Source organism: Musa acuminata, chromosome BXJ3-6 (genome assembly GCF_036884655.1).
Source record: "Musa acuminata AAA Group cultivar baxijiao chromosome BXJ3-6, Cavendish_Baxijiao_AAA, whole genome shotgun sequence".
NCBI lineage: Eukaryota > Viridiplantae > Streptophyta > Magnoliopsida > Zingiberales > Musaceae > Musa > Musa acuminata.
The window spans coordinates 39,104,765-39,121,887 of NC_088354.1; the positions used below are offsets into that span (position 1 = coordinate 39,104,765).

Genomic DNA, 17,123 nt, shown 5'->3' on the forward strand with positions numbered 1-17,123 from the left:
AGTTATATTCCAATATATATCATCCGATTCTCATATTTATCAATGTGAAACTCGGATATTTGTTATCCGACTATCTCGATATTTACTGTCGTAAGATTATATTTTTGATCTCTCCGACAGATCGCAGCTTCACAACTACGTCATATATGCTACTGTTGTGAGGTACTACAAAGTCCATATCTGCTCTTCATGTTCCTGCATATCCTGTGAGACCACTTGTCGTGCACTCCCTTGATGGGTTTCAACTTTCAACCACAAGCTGGTGATGTGGAATATGACATGGATTGCACCAAGATTTGATGCCTGCCAACAGGAAACAGTTTGACTGATTTGGACTACCAAATTATAGTAGTGCCAACAGTAAACAAAGTGCCAATTGATCCTGAGAGGAGACAGCATGGGAAATGTCAGGTGCCACAAAGAAGAGAGAGGATTCTTTCACCCACTGTTCACAGATTGTGCTGTTTGGTGATAGTGTTTCACATACTGGAGAATTCCTTATGCACAAAAAAGTACACACCAGCAAAAATAACAATACATTTTCCTCCTGCACCAAGTGCCAATCTAGAACACATATGAAGAGTTTATTTACCTCAAATGAATCATTCACAAAGATTAATCCTGCTATATGATCTGAAGAAGTGGCTGAATTCCCAGCTTATCTTTGTAAAAAGATGCATTTGGTTGTATTACTCAGCAGAAAATATAAGCATTTGTTTTTTATTATACAAAAAAGAATAAGGAACTCGGAACCCGAATATAAAAAGATATTTGCTGCAGTGATACTGAATGATAACTGGGCCATGATCATATGGTGGAGAGCATAATTCCTAGCAGTAGAACTCTCTTTTGGAGAAGACAAGGTTTAAGCATTAACGCTATTCATAAGAGGCAGTCTTCCTTAAATATGGCTTTTGTGTGTTCCACAAGGACAGATTTCAATTTCAAGATCACAATCCAGGAAAAGAACTTGAATTTTGTAGTGTTCTCTAATTTCTCTAATTGACATGGACATATCTAATCTGATTGGGATAGAGAGGACAGATATCAGGACACATTAATTTGACAAAGCTTCATTATATCTAATGCATATAAAATTGCCAACTATAATCTTAAAGGTCATCAGTTTTGAACCCTGTTTTTGAATAGATGATGGATTAAGACAAGATACAACCTGGTCCTTTCGAAAAAACAAAATTGGAAGCTGCACCACAGAAGTAGCATCTTCCAGATAGACTATAAGTTACAGATAACCTTCGAGTATCATCAAGAAAGCTATAGTCTGCAAGACAAAACAAAGATTAGGCTTTTCGTGATACCTATCTTTTGCGTAATGCTGCATCCCCCAGCATTATTTTCGCAGGCCACCGTATTCGTGAGAGCAGAACATCTACATCATGACCTAGCAAGCATTTGCTTGTTTAGTCCACCAGGATGACGACGACAACAAAAAAAAAAAGAGAAGAGGAAGCTCGAATCGACATACCGTGTAACCAATATCACTTGGGGGTTTTTTTCCACAAGCCACCAATCTTCCTCAGCATATTAGTGTTCTTCTTCTTTGGTGATTCTTCGTCCAGGTCATCGGAAAATGGTGAGCTCATCAACTTCCCAGCAATCGAACTGTAGTCAGAATCCAGTGAACCAGTCCTTCCCATGTGTCCATCTTCGTGGCCGGAACTAAGCATCCCCGCAGCTGCTTCAGCTGCCTTCCTCCATTGATCGCACTGTATCCTTAGCCTCTTCAACTCAGATTCCATCTCTGTATTCACAGCTTGAGCTGCATCAAGTTGCTCAGCTACTCTGGCAGCCTTCCTGCTGTTCTTATCAGCTTCTTCAGTAACATATCCAAGCCTTATAAGTGCATCCTGTTCTGCAGCCTTTGCCAACTCCAGCTCAGCAATAGTGGTTAAGTTACTTTTTCGATTGTCCACCTCTCTCTTTCCCATTTCTGATTTCAGCATCTCATTCTCCTCCAGAATATTCTGCAGTTCGGTCTCCTTGTCCATGAGGTTTGACTTCAACTCTGTTATCTCATTAGTTGACTTAATAAGCTTCAGCTCAAATTCAGATTGCATTTGTGCCTTTTGAACTTCTCCATTGTCTGTTCTCAGTTTTTTTTCGTCTGCTACATGCTGAAGTTCTGCTTCCTTCTTGAGTAGGTTAGCCCTTAGTTCTGTAATCTCTGCTTTTGTATGATTCAACAGGAGCTCCAGTGCAGCCTCTTTGAGTCCACTTTCACTTTTCACTCGCTCCATTAACTCATAAGCAGACCGGATCTGCATTGTGCTTTGGATTTGGTCCGCTTGATACTTGACTTCAAGAGCTTCTAGCGCAGACCTTAGTTGTCTTACTTCTGATTCCATCGAGTTGTCCCTGGTTTTCTCTGAAAGTTTGCCAAAGTGAACTTCCTCACCAAGATCATTTGTGTTCAAATTCTTCACTTCTTCCAGCGAGTTTACTCTAGCCTCGGAGCTGAAGGATTCCTTGAGCTTCAACCCTTCAGAATGTAGAGTCTTGATAGTGGTCTTAGCCATCTCTAGCTGCTCTCGAGTCTCATCAACCAATGTATGAGCCTCAACCTCCGACTTCTTGCTATTTCTAAGCTGAACCTTTAGGTTTTCAATGGTTGAAAGTGTTTCTGCCATGTCTTGCTTCAAATCCTGAAGTTCAGTGCGTGCTACTTCAGACTGCTTCAGATACGCAGCCTCAGATTTGAGAACCATTTCAAGCTGCACTTTCAGCCTCTGTATCTCATTAATGGCAGAGCTCAAGGCCGCTGAGTCAATAGAATGTTGTTTCTGGATTGCTTCTAGCTCTGACTGCCATGCACGATCACGCTCCTGAGAGATTTTCCGTAATTCCTGCAGGCGAGCTTCTTCTGCTGCTGAAAACTCAACAAGCTGGCATTGGGAATTATCTAGCTTGGCTGACATGTCCTGAAGCTGCTTCTTGGCCTCTTCTGCTTCCTTCTGCATCCGTTTCTTACATGTTTCAGACGAATTAAGCTGTTCTCTTGTTTTCTTCAAGTCCTCTTGAAGCTGGAAGATCTGAGTATCCAACTCGGACAACCTAGTAGCATGCCTCTTCTGGAACTCGTTCATAAGATAATAGCTGATTTAATGGTTGTAACAAACAGAAACAGCATAATATAATAGCAAGATGGTGAACTCTGTGGGAAAGATGTTTAGACTTGGCTACCCTTGGTGTGTGATAGTACACATGCTGGCCATCAGATTTCAAATTGGAAAGCGATTGGTGTATTTATTTTAAGAAAAAAAGATTTATCGGATATCTGAAATCGCAAAGGTGATGAAATCTTAAATTGTAAGCATTGCCTTTTTGTTGTTAGTAAGATTGCAGAATCCTATTGAAAAGCAGTGATTGGTGTGGACATCTGGTACATAGTGGCAAGATGTCAAGTAAGGCAAATGTAAATGCACATTACAAATATAGAAACTATTTTGTCATGAATGGTTCAAAATTTGGGGTCGGACATTAATGATGTTCAATTTCCTTAACATTTGAAACAGGTTGAGGTAGTCAGTCCTAGATCCATGTGTCAGCAATTACGCTACAGAATAATGGCGTTTTGTTGGGAGCCTTGTGCATTGGGCCACCCTACTTATGAGTTAACTTGATAGGGAATCCAGGGCACCTTGTGGGAGTTTCTATCATCCAAGAGTTCGCTGTTAAGTTGACTTGATATTACATTAGATTATGTAATGCACAGTCTGATTGGTTCCTTCAAAGATATGTTAGAAACTTTATAAATCTCAAGTTTAATCATTTCTCTTTGACTTTAAGACTCCTCCATGCACGGACATGATACCTCATTTAAACATTTAAATTTAGTAGCCAATTTGCTTGTCTACTCATGTGCATCGAAGAGTACAAATAGAATGACTTCACCATGCATGAATATTATACCTCGGTCACTGGACTTCTAGGTGACCGGCGCACGATCACCTTAGGACTCCTTTCACTGGGGTTCCTGATTGATGTAGCAGAAGTAGAAGAGTTGGATCCATTATCGCCAATCTTGCTTGCACGAGTTTTAGGGGTGACTGGTGATGTTCTTTGAGGAATTTCCAGTGACACGCTCCTGTGTCAAGCAAAAGAACTCAATTGCTTGTAGATATCAGTGCACATACAGCGTTTGACAGAACAAGTGCAAAAAATGATGGTAGATCACTAGCTAAATAATCGCTTTTTGTACTGTTTCCAGGTAAGTTATGGCACATAAATAGTCAAAATGAATGATCAACAAACAAAAGGTTGGTGAAATGTGAACAAGTTCTCTAATCCAAAAGCAGAGCACCAATAAGAAACAAAGGAGCAGACTTTGGAAAGCAGCAAGTGGTTCTCCAATACAAAAGAACTAATTATGAAGTGTGGATAAGGATTGAGACACTACGACTTGACATGGAAAAAGCAATTAAAAAAATATCTAATATGTACAATGTTACGTATAACAAAGATAGGCATTTCTGTTTAGTGTTAGAATAGGTAGTCATATACCATGAATCACGTAGCATTCATAACATATTCATCATCGAAATTCTAATTCTTAGTGACAGTATGGCAAAAATATATAGACAACAAGAACTTGTGGTCGGTGAAGTTAAAGATTGTTCCATTAATTTCATCGATCACCGATGTTTGGTACGAATGACATATATGCAATTTATCTAATCATATATTCATTTAAAGAGTAGCATTCAATAAGAACAAAGTTCTCCCAACAAGTATTGCTGAACCATCCACTAATATCTTGAAGGTAATGTGGTCTTCTCAGACACCTTGCGGAGGTGTCCCATGCATAGCTGAGAAGTATCCTGTAAGTAGAGTATTCAATTTGTACCCAATACGATCACACCAATCAAATTGAAGTATCCATGTTTCATAGACCCTCGTAGAAGAACTCGATAAGAGTCTCACAAAAAGAAATATGCTCGAGTAAATATCTACAGGTATCCCCATAAGTAGCATATTCAATATGTACCCAATACGGTAACACCAAGCAAATTGAAGTATCCATGTTCATAGATCCTCGTAAAAGAACTTAATAAGAGTTTCACCAGAAGAAATAAAAGGAGATCCAGGAAGAAACCCCATATGCATCACAATCTTCATATCCTTGCATGACTTTGTGAAATCATAATTATGATTCCATCAACCAATAAACAATAACTAAATTTCTATGATTGAAACTAAAAGTTTGAGTAAAGAAGCAGAAATATTAATTCTCTTACTCAAGCTTGCAAACAAAAAATCCTGTGTAAAGAGCTGTTTAATGAAGCCACATAATACCTGCAGATCTAGGTAATAAACAGACAGTAGAAGGTACAAAAAATAGCATGATCACATTGCAGCTATGACCCACTAATTCATGCTTATAAGAAGTTTGTCGCAGGCATGCAGGAAGAAGGGAAGACTCCCTCTTACCACATCCAGTTCATAGTCCAGACAAAGAACAGAGTATACCCTTTGACCCAACCATGTCATAGTAAAACGATCATACACTAAACTATGCGATAGCAGAAGCAAGTATTTTATGGCAAAAGTGCGAAAGAAGAAAAGACAGGCCTTTGTTTGGTTGTCTGCATCTTCTCTCGCTGAGACTGTCCTCCTTTGTCCACAAGCCAGACCTGCAGGCAGGAAAGAACAGATCGACCAAAGAGAAAGACATATCAGGTGAGCTTATTGTTTGTTGATTAGCTTGAACATGAACGAGGTAAATCTGTCACGTAGACTCCATAATGATGTTGGAGTGCCCATTCAAGGAAAAATGCCAGTGATCAATCAATTGAGTCAACAGATTGCTAACAAGACCACCAAATGATGACGACGGAGTAAAGTATCCGTAGAAATAAAGAATCAGCTCAGAAAGGCTGTATATTTAGGAGGAAGATGTCAACTTTACCTTCGAAAAATTCACACTACATTACCAACGAATACGTCCGGAGCCAAAAAAAAATGAAGGAAACGGGGAAAAAAAAAATAGAAGCTTTCAAGTTCTCATCTGAAGCGATTACATGACAAACGAGCAAATGTGGAGCATAGTTCATAGAGAAGCATGTAACGTAGCATTTGCTTGCTCTTCCGGAAAGCTTCGGAAGAGATGAACAAAGGGAAATAGAAGCCGCCGCTAACATATATGATGCGGAGAACAAAAAAAAGGAACTTTTCCGATCAAATCAAAAGAAACCAACATCAGGAAGTAGGAAGAGCAAAGGCAACAGAAAATAGATCTATTGTTCAAAGGGGGAAGAAAAAAGCTCAGTTTTTCGCGGCACATTTCCCCTGCTTCGCAATAGAATGCTCAACAAAAATGAAGAACTGGAAGGAGAATAACCGGAAAGATTGGATCAGCCGGCGATCTTCCTAGTGGCTTCTTCTTTCTTCTTCCTCCTCCTCCTTCGCAGTTCCCCAGGCCTTCACCGCCTCCTGTCCTCTGCACTCTCCTGAGCAAGTGAGAAGACACGCACTGTTACTAAAGAATAATATATTGTAGGAATCACAAGGCGCGAGCACTATGACTTGTCTGCACGGCGGCCATGGAGATTGGAGATGGACGAGCAACGAGGAGCGTTAGATTTCGTCGCCGCGCTCGGAGGGAGGCTTACATTATATTGCATTGTCACACAGCGTCCGGGGGTTACTTGAAGGCGATGCGGCCGTCGTCACCCGCCTCGCCTACAGGCGGTGCTCACACCGCTTTGTTGACCGCAGGCCTCGATTTGTCGGCATCTCAGCGGAGACTGACGACAAGGATCGGCTCACCGCCTTGTGCTCACCCCCGCGACACTATTCCTATTCGAAATAGACAGTCCCGCAGAAGTGTGCGCGTGCGGGCGTTCGTGTGTACGTGTAAGAGAGAGAGAGAGAGAGAGAGAGATGTTTACCGGTTAAAAGCAAACATGCGTTTCAAAATAAGCGTTTTGAAGTGTGATCTGATGGAATTAATTCTTCATTAAAAAAGGGGTGTCTGATTGTATATCACTTGCAGTAGCCAAATTTTTAGCAATAGTTGCTTATTTGATTTGTCATTAAAAGATAAAAAACATTTATTAGAAACATCTAAGTTGATTAATATATTATTCAGTAAATAATTGATCTAAGTTTGAGACATATAATAAATTTTTTTTAAAAAAATAAAAAATATTTATTTTTTGATGATTTTATAGATGGTTAAATCATCAAACAACACTAAATTAATAGATTTGTTTGAGAGTTTAAACAAATTTAAAAGTTATTTTCTTGATTAAAGTAAAAAAAAATCTTAATTCTAACTTCTACAAATAGGGGTTAATGTAATGCATTGAATATAAATAAGTGATTTGGTTATCAATTTCTCTATTAATCATTATATATAATTTGTTACTGCAGACATAATAAATTATGCACCAATACAATTGAAAATATTGTCATGTAGTTTTACTCTTTAATGACACTCATTTCCATCTTCAATCAATGCAAAAAAAATGTTTGGTGGTCATCATCATTTGAGGAGGACTAGGGATCTCAATTGACTTTGGGGTCCAGTAACCAGCAAATACAAGCCTTTCTGCTCTCCAAAAACAAGGAAAATAAGGTAATTAAACAACAACACTAAGCCTACTTTGTGCTTAATTCCCAGGTTTTGTAACTCAAAAACATGTTATGGCTTCAGCAGCTCAGTAGCAATTCAATTGAAGAACTCAGTTGGTGAGAAGCTGAAGTAGCAGACTGACAATCAACAAAGAAGACAATTCCTGGAGCTGTAGATGCAGTGAAAGGGAATCCAGACTTGCAGCAGCAGCAGCAGTAGCTGTAGCAGTGGATATGCTCAGAAGACCCCCCACATTGGTCATTTAAGTCCGACACAAGCAGGTGGTTCCTTTCAGAAGAGCTCTGATCACCCTGACATCCATCAGCAAAACAATTCATTGACTCTGAATCAGTATCTCTTTGAAATGCCAATACAGAGTCCACTCAAACATACATAATTACTTGGTGCCCTTTAAGGTGGAGGGGCAAATGGAAGAAGGTGGGTGACCACAATGAGGAGAGTGTGCCACATTCAAAAGGTAAGGTTCCTTGCTTTGCAAAGGAAGTAACACTTCATCAACTAAGGACCCAACCAAAGATCTTAATGGCTCTCCACATAAAGTTTCTTTGAGTGGAACAGCCACCACATGTAAAGTTCTTTGAGTTGCTGTGCTTGCATCTTAGTGCTGATGACATTTGGTGTTTCTGCACTTTGGTTGTCATTATGGTTTGTAGATTGTGGCTCAAACTTGTATGATTCTTCTCAATAGTCACAGGAAGGATTGTTGGAAGCTATCATGCCAATCTCAAACCTAAGTGTTCTTTTTCTTTGAGTCACTTGTTCTCAAAGCAACATTTACTGATTCTTGACATATAATAATAAATTAGCAAGCAGATTTAATTACCTTTTTATGATTTTTTTTCCTTTGTCAATGTTTTAATCTGACACCACTTGTTGAAAAACAGGATATAATATAAGAGAAGAATTGGATAAATTTTAGTTATAGCTCCTCTACTGCTGCTAACATATATTATTTTGTCATCATTCATAGCATTTATTACAATTTAGTTGCATATACAACTTCAGATTTGGTTTGATTTATTACATGTGAATGCTTTGTAGATCTAAGACTTTATGGAGAAAGAAAATGTACTTAGGACTAATATTTGTTCATTCATGTATTAATTCATCTGTAAATTGCTTTCTCACATCTACATGAACTCATGATTTGAATTATGAAAAGATGTAAACATGATGAAGATTCAAATGCTGACATGAAGATGATTAGATTGGAGCAGCAACAACTTATTTGAGCACCAACATAAATGATTCAAGAGGAGATCTTACACAGCCTGTGAAGCTGATTAAGCTTACACATGATGATGAAGGTTTCTTTTATTTATACTATCCTTAGTTTCCTTCTAACCAGCATTGCAATGATGCTGCACACTAAAGCAAAGCTTATTTTATGGTAAGGTATTGATGGCTATGTTATCTTTTATCTGCTATCTTAATGATCAGATCATTAGGAATCAAGAAAACACAGCTTGCTGTGCAAGAAACCAGTATCACAGTTCATCTGCTCTGGATGATTGAGACATTAAGCTGCACAGCTAAGCACTCTTGAGTTGTGAGATAGAGAGTTGCTTAACAACTGAATTAAAATTGTTGGCAATGTAGAATTAACATATCCACTTGGAAATTTTAGTTCCCATGCCATGTGAATTTCTCATGAACTTGATGAATTGATGACCAACTTAAACTATTTATTCTAAAAGATTTGGAATCAGTAATGTATTAGAGATCTTTGTGTGAGTTACTTCAATTCCTTGAAGAGTTAGAAAATTATAGGTCTAATAAAGAGCCAAATACTATTTTCCTTAGAAAAAACAGTCTTTTAGTGAATATTTTTTTATAGTTCAAAGAGTTTATAGATTGTGTCATGATTGACAAACGTAGGCAAAAAAAAAAAAAATCATTACTTTATGTTATTTGAGGTAATATATTTATCAAATTATTATGTTGTAAATAAATTATTAATTTCAAAAGAGGAGATGAGTTGATCGACAAGATTATCAATTAAATATTTTAAATTAATTAGATCAAAAAAATATTTTTTTATTGAGTCACATTATAACAAATTGATATTATTGCGAACCGACTAATTTTCCTTTGGGTTGGATCACAACAATTTAGGCGGAAATTTCACGTTCTAATGCAAAAGTTGCCATTAAGATCCAAGTCAGAAGGTCAACTATTGTGTTTCCAAGAGATAGGAGGCGGCAGACCAGTTTTCAAGAAGGTTGGCGCATTCTTTGTTCTCGTGCGTGTGGAGGAGAGGTTAGGCGCGTTGACGGCGTCCAATCCACATGAGACGAAGGCGGTGGGAAGGCGTCTTTCGTCGCCTGCAACAATTTATGGTGGAAGAGCAACGAATCTCGTCTTCGTTGTCAACGCCGATGGCTAACAGATACCAAACCCCTTTGACGAACGAATGATATGGCTATTGTCCTTATTGCATTCATTTGATATTTTAATGAGATGAAAGAGTCCAAATTTTATCGTATTTTAAGTCCTTAAGGGTCATAATAAATTCAACAATTTGTGACATGGCTATTTTTTAAAAGACAACAATTTATGAGTAAGAAAATCTAGTTTAAAAAATAATAAAAATTTTATATTAATTATGAACATATATAATTTGATAGAAAATATATTAACGATCCATCGGTCGCTATACAAACAATATGTGAAAGCTATCGTGAAAAAAAATGATTCAAGTCAGTCTCCACCTGTATGAACAAAAGTTTAAAATAGACTAATTGAAACGGTCTCTCCCCAATCGATATTAGGATAATTACATGCTATCCTCTCTGTGGATCAAGTTAGGTTAGATATAAAAGCTAACTCTCGATGTTATATCGAGAGGTTTTCTATTTTAGCAAAATTCATATATAAATAAAATATAGGATTAACTTGAATATTAGAGTAATCGGATCAAAAAAATTTCTTTCAACATTGGTCTTAATGCAAACGATTTTAATCTCGAGAGCTTACTCTTATTTCGGAGCTATCTTGAAACCACTTTAGATATTTATGTGCCCTCGAACTTGAATCATATTGAATTAATTCAGATGTTACTGATGATGAAATGATTTTAAATTATCAATCGATATTTACTTGATCAAACATTGATCAAACATTGGCTGTACTCGTGATGTGAGGCAACAAAGTATTTATTCCTTTAGACTAAAAGAGAAAAAAGAATATGGCATCAAATACCTTCCTATCATTGTAATCGTGCTTCCCATCATCTTCTCTTGTCATTATTCGAACAAGACGACGACGACTAACTCCTACATTGACAGTGAAAACAATGTTCAAAATTGCAGGCATTGCCAACATGCTTCTTATCGCATCGACTCGTAATTCTATTATCAATGGTCAAGATCTTGATATGGATCGATGGGGCCTGATAGGAGCACGCATCACCGTTCGATCTAAACTTCAATCAGCATGGAGGCGTAAACCATGTGAGGGTGCGTTAGGTGTGAAGTCAGTGAGACGTCCAAATAAAGACTTGGTTGTGTGCGTATGTGAAGTCCACCGCCTACCTGTCGCTACGCAGCCTATCCTCTCTCTTTGACCGAGCTGGCAAAGAAGCCCATGTGCGTTCAATTTACACTCGTCGGTGCCACCAAAGACTTGAGTATATTAATCGACAACGTGGCATCACATTTATGAGTGGGTTATTATGAAGACAGGCGTAATCCAACTCAAATCAACTTGTTATAACTCAGCAATATATATATATATATATATATATGATTTTTAAAAATAATTATATTTAAAAATATTTCTCAATCGATACCCTTATTTTTATTTTTTTCAAACAGTATTATTAATTTAAAAAACTTAAATTATCTCTTAAAACTTTTTCAACTAGTATAATGCTTTGGTCACTATAATAAAAATATTATAAATAATTTAAATAGATTCATAATCTCAATCAAGTTAAATATAAATTTAAAAATATAATACTGCAATGATCTACGAGTTATGATATAGAAATATGATGTGATGTCATTTATATTATTTTTTAATAATATTTATAGTATTTTAGTATATCATAAAATACTATAAATATTATTGTATATTTCGATCACACACACACACACACACACACACACATATATATATATATATATATATATAATAGGAATAAAATACATTAATGTATATTTCGATGATTAAAGGAATAATGCCCCCAAATAAAACATTAACGCTTCGTGTCGATGGACGAAGTCTTCACCTTCTCTTCTACCCATTACCATCAGAGTCTCTTGTCTCCTCTCCCCCCAACCCCGCCCTCTCTCTCTCTCTCTCTCTCTCTCTCGCTCTCTCGCTCTCCCTCTGCCTAATAAATCCGACCCACGTCCACTCCCCCCTCTTCCTCCACAGACATCAACTGTAACCCCTATCTCTCCGCCTCCTAGATCCAAGAACCGATCGAGATCCATCCGTAGATCGACGAGCCTGCCGATCCAAGAAACGATCGGGTCGGCCGGGATCTGTCTCCCCGTCGGTATCCGCGGGTCGGCGTTAGATCGGCCCATCCCCTAGACGTAGATCGACGGATCCACGCAGGAGGAACAGCGGCCGAGAGGCAGCGGAGGCGGAGGAGATGAGCGCGAAGGCCGCCCTGTCGCCGGCGCTGGCGACCGGACGGTTCTTCACCGTCGGGCTTGTCACCGCGTGGTACTCCTCCAACATCGGGGTGCTCCTCCTCAACAAGTACCTCCTGAGCAACTACGGGTTCAAGTACCCCATCTTCCTCACCATGTGCCACATGACGGCCTGCTCCCTTCTCAGCTACGTCGCCATCGCCTGGCTTAAGGTTGTGCCGATGCAGGCCATCCGGTCCCGCGTACAGCTGTTCAAGATCGCCACCCTCAGCCTCGTGTTCTGCGGGTCGGTGGTCAGCGGGAACATCTCGCTCCGCTACCTCCCCGTCTCGTTCAACCAGGCGATCGGGGCAACCACCCCCTTCTTCACCGCGGTGTTTGCTTATCTCATGACTCTCCGGCGGGAGTCGTGGCTCACGTACATTACCCTCGTGCCTGTCGTCACGGGTGTTATTATTGCCAGTGGGGTAAGCTTTCTTGATCACAGTAGGATGGCAAGATCTTATTTCTTGATTACATCTGCCAGTTAGAATATATCAAGATTGTTGTTTCTTGGTCACAGTCAGATTACATCTATTTGATTCCTATGAGATATGCCGTATCAAGGGTTCTTGAACCATATTGAATGTTGGATTATCTCCTTCCAGGACATAGAATATTTGAATGTCGCAATTGGGGATCCAGAAAAGGGGATTTGGATTAACACACACACTGATCTAGTTGATTTTCGTGAAATATGTTGTCTCAAGTGTGCTTAAATCATGTACGATCTTGGATTATCTCTCTTTCCAGCACATAAATGATAGAACACATGAAAGGGCATAACCTTTATTATGTTGATTTATTTCTGTGGGTGTGAATAGGATGAACATTGTTGCGATGCAATGCTATCTGTTTTCACATCATTCGTTATTAGATGTTTCTATCATCATTAGTAGACAAGCACGAATTCTTGTCATGATTGAGTAACACATTTGTAATTCTTTCCATCTTATATATCATTCAGGTCCTCAAATGTCAATATGGTGAGCTGTTAGATTTATTTGTTCTGCATGATCATTAAAATGTCTCTCTTTTCCTCTCTTGGTCTTTTAGGTTTCTTTACTGGCTTCTTGTGTTGAAGTATTGTGTTGACCAATCTTCTTTTGTACTTGTAAAATCTACCTTTATTTCTCTCTCTCTCTCTCTCTCTCTCTATATATATATATATATATCTATCTATCTATCTATCTAAGCACCACTAGGTGTGTGTTTTGTAAATAAAGAAACAATAACATTAAACCTTTGAGTGACATAGTAGGAAGCTGGCAAATATATGATTTTTTTTTTGTGCAAAACTAAGTCTTGTTTTATTAGGCTTTATTTCTCTTCTTAACATTTATTGCTCTGATCTCATATAACAGCAGATGTTAGACATTATTACGACCGTATAGATAGTCAACCTCCTTGATGTAGGGACATAAGTTGTTTCCTAAATTATGTGCTTCGATGGTTGTGCAAGGGATTTCTTCAACACATGGGATTATACAGATAATAATCTTTCGTCTTTCCAGATTTAAGACTGAAAGATGTGAAAACTGACACTCTGATGGTTCTCAACTTTATAGGGGGAGCCAAGTTTTCATTTGTTTGGTTTTCTTATGTGCATTGGTGCTACTGCTGCCAGGGCACTTAAGACGGTGTTGCAAGGAATTTTGATGTCATCTGAGGGGTGAGTTCTGTATTCTATTTGTTCATTAAGAAATCCTTTATTGAAATTTTCAGGTTTTTTCCATAATTACAAATGTTGATAGCACTTTGTAATAGGAGGCTCTTTTGAGATTTCATATTTTACATAACATATGTTCTTATTCACATGCGTCATGTCCAGGGAAAAGCTGAACTCTATGAATCTCCTCCTATATATGGCTCCAATAGCAGTAATTTTTCTGCTTCCTGCAACAATTATAATGGAGGAGAATGTCATTGGTATCACACTGACACTTGCTAGAGAAGACTTCAAAATTATTTGGTACCTCCTGTTCAATTCTTCTTTGGCATATTTCGTGAACTTGACCAATTTTCTGGTCACAAAACATACAAGTGCTTTGACCCTACAGGTAAGTTTCATGGGATTAATACTTATTCTATGTTCTGTATTATTAAAATTCTTTATTTTTTAACAATTAAAGTTTAAGTAAATGCATAAAGTATGACATTTCTCAAATTTATTTCCTTGGTTATTGTCCCCCTCCCCAAGGTTCCTTCCTATTTTTTCCCCATCTTCCTCAAATTGATTTTGCATAAAACTCTGAACTTTCTGTAGAAGTTAATGTCTTGTGTCCTTCAAGCTCTACAATATTTTTATTTCCCTATCTGCACATTTTTGTTTTTTGTTACCATAAATAAGAATGTGGCACAATGTAACACCATGCATAAAGAAGCCCGTGCCTAAAAGAATTGTAGAAACTGTCTACTTGATGGTTTGCAGAGCCATGCTTGTGTTAATTTATTGTTTTTTCTTTGATGGCTATCACAGTCCACTTAATGAACTTTGACTATTGTTTTGTTACTAGCATTCAGCATAAATATACTTTTGTGATGTGGTAATACAATATATGTAGGCTCCAAAAAAAGGCCAAAATTGGAGAAGCAAAATATTTTATGTTGTTATCTGTTACTTTTATATAATTGTTTGTTGTTGATTTTGTCAATTTTTAATATTTAGAAATTTGCTGATTTGTTAACCACATCATTACCATGACTGGTCTTGGTTTAAGGAAATTTGCTTGTTTCCTTAACCCTGCAATCGAAGAAGCCTTATACCCTGGACCGCCCTCATCTACATCTTCCAACAAGGTTCTGACCAAGTTCCAGCTGGTCTTGGTTTCAGTTGCTTTTGATCCTTCCTTGTTCTCTGATGCGATCCTAATCCTAAAACCCATTATTATTTGTGAGTAACAATCTATACTTGTTCTTTTAGAGCTCCTTTAATTTTGATTGCACACTCTCAAGTCTTCAGGAATTTCTGACCTACATGATTAGAAGCCCCCTAGGAATGTCTCCTTATATAACTATTGTTGGCAATTTTGATCTTGAAGATTTCTGATGTCATGCCTATATTCGTAAGATGAGATGATTTAGGAGCCACCTAGATAATTGCTGCCACTCTATCTAGTTGATTTGCTAACCTGCACAATTTTTGACAAGAAGCTGGGTTACCAAATGTTAAGGAGTTCCAAGCAATCAAGCAAACCTTGCAATGTGATGACTGTATAATGATTGTATGGTGTTTGCATCCGGGAAATCTCTGCAAATGGACATACTGGCATAGGCATAGCAGTTTGATAGCTGTTGAACTAAATCTTTAACTTTCATGTTTAAATCTTATAAAATATATCCGAGTGAATATCTTGTTTTCTAGTGATATTGTTTTTACTGTTAAGAGCAGTGAAAGATATGAACTGCTCAAATTGGATTTTATTAGTTTGTGCAGTAAAATAACAGAATATAGACAGATCAAGAAGTGAAACCAAACTGTAAATGTGAATGGCTACATTTGAATTAGCCACAGTGTGGTTTAAATTAGGTTTGACCGAAGTTGTTTTAATCAAGTTGGCTCAATCTAATTGAGTGAACTTAACCAAGCCACAAAATGAGATGCCACCAAAATTTTCTTCTGAGTATATGCACAGGGTGTGTACCCTTGTAATAAGAAAGTGAGGCACCAAAAAAGTATGGCATTTTGGTTGATTGCCCTAAAATGTTTAAACCCGTTCATTATCCTCTTTTAATCATGTCTTGCAGAATGGAAACTCTTATTGTACAATTCGTAATGATTGTTCCTTGATTGTATGGATTGGGATAACATGATGAGTTTTAGAAATAATGGAAAAACCCCTTTTGGTTGGTTGTTGAACATCAGAGTTTCTGTTGAACTGGAAATTAGTACTTTTGATTCTGAATACACAGTGCTCTCATTCATACTGCTTTGGTGTGTTGTTGAAAATAATGTTGATTGTTTATTTTGTTTTCAAAGGTTCTTGGAAATGCAAAAGGCGCGGTGGCTGTTGTCATCTCAATCCTGATATTTAGGAACCCAGTATCTGTAACAGGAATGGCTGGTTACACACTTACAGTCATTGGTGTCATTCTTTACAGCGAATCTAAGAAGCGCAACAAATAAAGGTGTGCTTCAGGGAGCCCATACATCACGTGACAGCCCTCCAGCCTCGCTGATGACGTTGGCTCCCACTTGTTCAACTGTAAACTTAGCTGGATTCAATATCTGCATCAACAGTGATCATATAACCATAGAGTAAAGAGAGAAATTGCAGTCAGTATGTGGATTTATACTTTTTAGTCAGGAGGCGTTCTCGAACACCATTCATCGGTAGAAACATTTATGGTCTACATTCTTTGCCAGCGCAAGTGTTATTATATCGTTATTGTTGAGATTGTGTTGTTGTAACTTAATTATATCACCGTTTTTATTATTATTTTTTGTCCCCAAGTGAATTAATCAGACCAACAGGTTAAAGATCTTGACAGTGTGGTGATTTTTAGTTCTGTAGGGTAAAAATCAATTACAAAGCAACTAAACTTAAATTAAGATCTTGACAGTGTGGTGATTTTTAGTTCTGTAGGGTAAAAATCAATTACAAAGCAACTAAACTTAAATTAAGATCTTGAACACCCAATTTGAACGAGTCTTCTGCTTTTCTGATGTGTTGAAATGTTTTACATGTTCCAAAACAAGGATAGCAGTTGCACTGCAGATCTCCACATTAGTAAACAGGTAAAAAGCCTCGGTTGAGACATGTAACCGGATGTCTTCCCATCAAACGCTCCAATAAAATTAGCTGTGTGGTTCCAGTCAAAATTATTAGCCATTTTAGAAATTATATTAAGCATATTCTTACAGA

General features: G+C 37.8%; 2 protein-coding genes across 4 annotated transcripts; one reads left to right on the forward strand and one right to left on the reverse strand.

The window, feature by feature from the left end:
• Positions 1-172: 172 nt before the first annotated feature.
• On the reverse strand, positions 173-6,617 carry LOC135581526 (interactor of constitutive active ROPs 2, chloroplastic-like). 3 transcript variants are annotated; one of them, XR_010497074.1, is made up of 6 exons: positions 6,359-6,615; positions 5,590-5,651; positions 3,931-4,105; positions 1,487-3,089; positions 1,320-1,402; positions 173-303 (listed from the first exon to the last, which is right to left on the reverse strand). XR_010497074.1 is itself a non-coding variant. In XM_065153899.1 (6 exons), the coding sequence occupies exons 3-5, from the start codon at positions 5,607-5,609 to the stop codon at positions 1,500-1,502; spliced, it is 1,785 nt and encodes a 594-aa protein (XP_065009971.1). In that variant the 5' UTR covers positions 5,610-5,651; positions 6,359-6,467; positions 6,544-6,617; the 3' UTR covers positions 979-1,402; positions 1,487-1,499. The 3 variants fall into 3 exon arrangements, 2 of the variants coding, with proteins under 2 accessions (XP_065009972.1, XP_065009971.1); XM_065153899.1 differs by lacking the exon at positions 173-303 and having other exon boundaries at positions 979-1,402; positions 6,359-6,467; positions 6,544-6,617; XM_065153900.1 differs by lacking the exon at positions 173-303 and having other exon boundaries at positions 978-1,390.
• Positions 6,618-11,831: 5,214 nt separating this feature from the next.
• Positions 11,832-16,697, forward strand: LOC103989726 (probable sugar phosphate/phosphate translocator At3g11320). Its single transcript, XM_009408670.3, has 4 exons — positions 11,832-12,686; positions 13,827-13,930; positions 14,090-14,318; positions 16,238-16,697. Exons 1-4 carry the CDS (start codon positions 12,219-12,221, stop codon positions 16,382-16,384), a joined length of 948 nt encoding a protein of 315 aa, XP_009406945.1. The 5' UTR covers positions 11,832-12,218; the 3' UTR covers positions 16,385-16,697.
• Positions 16,698-17,123: the final 426 nt, after the last annotated feature.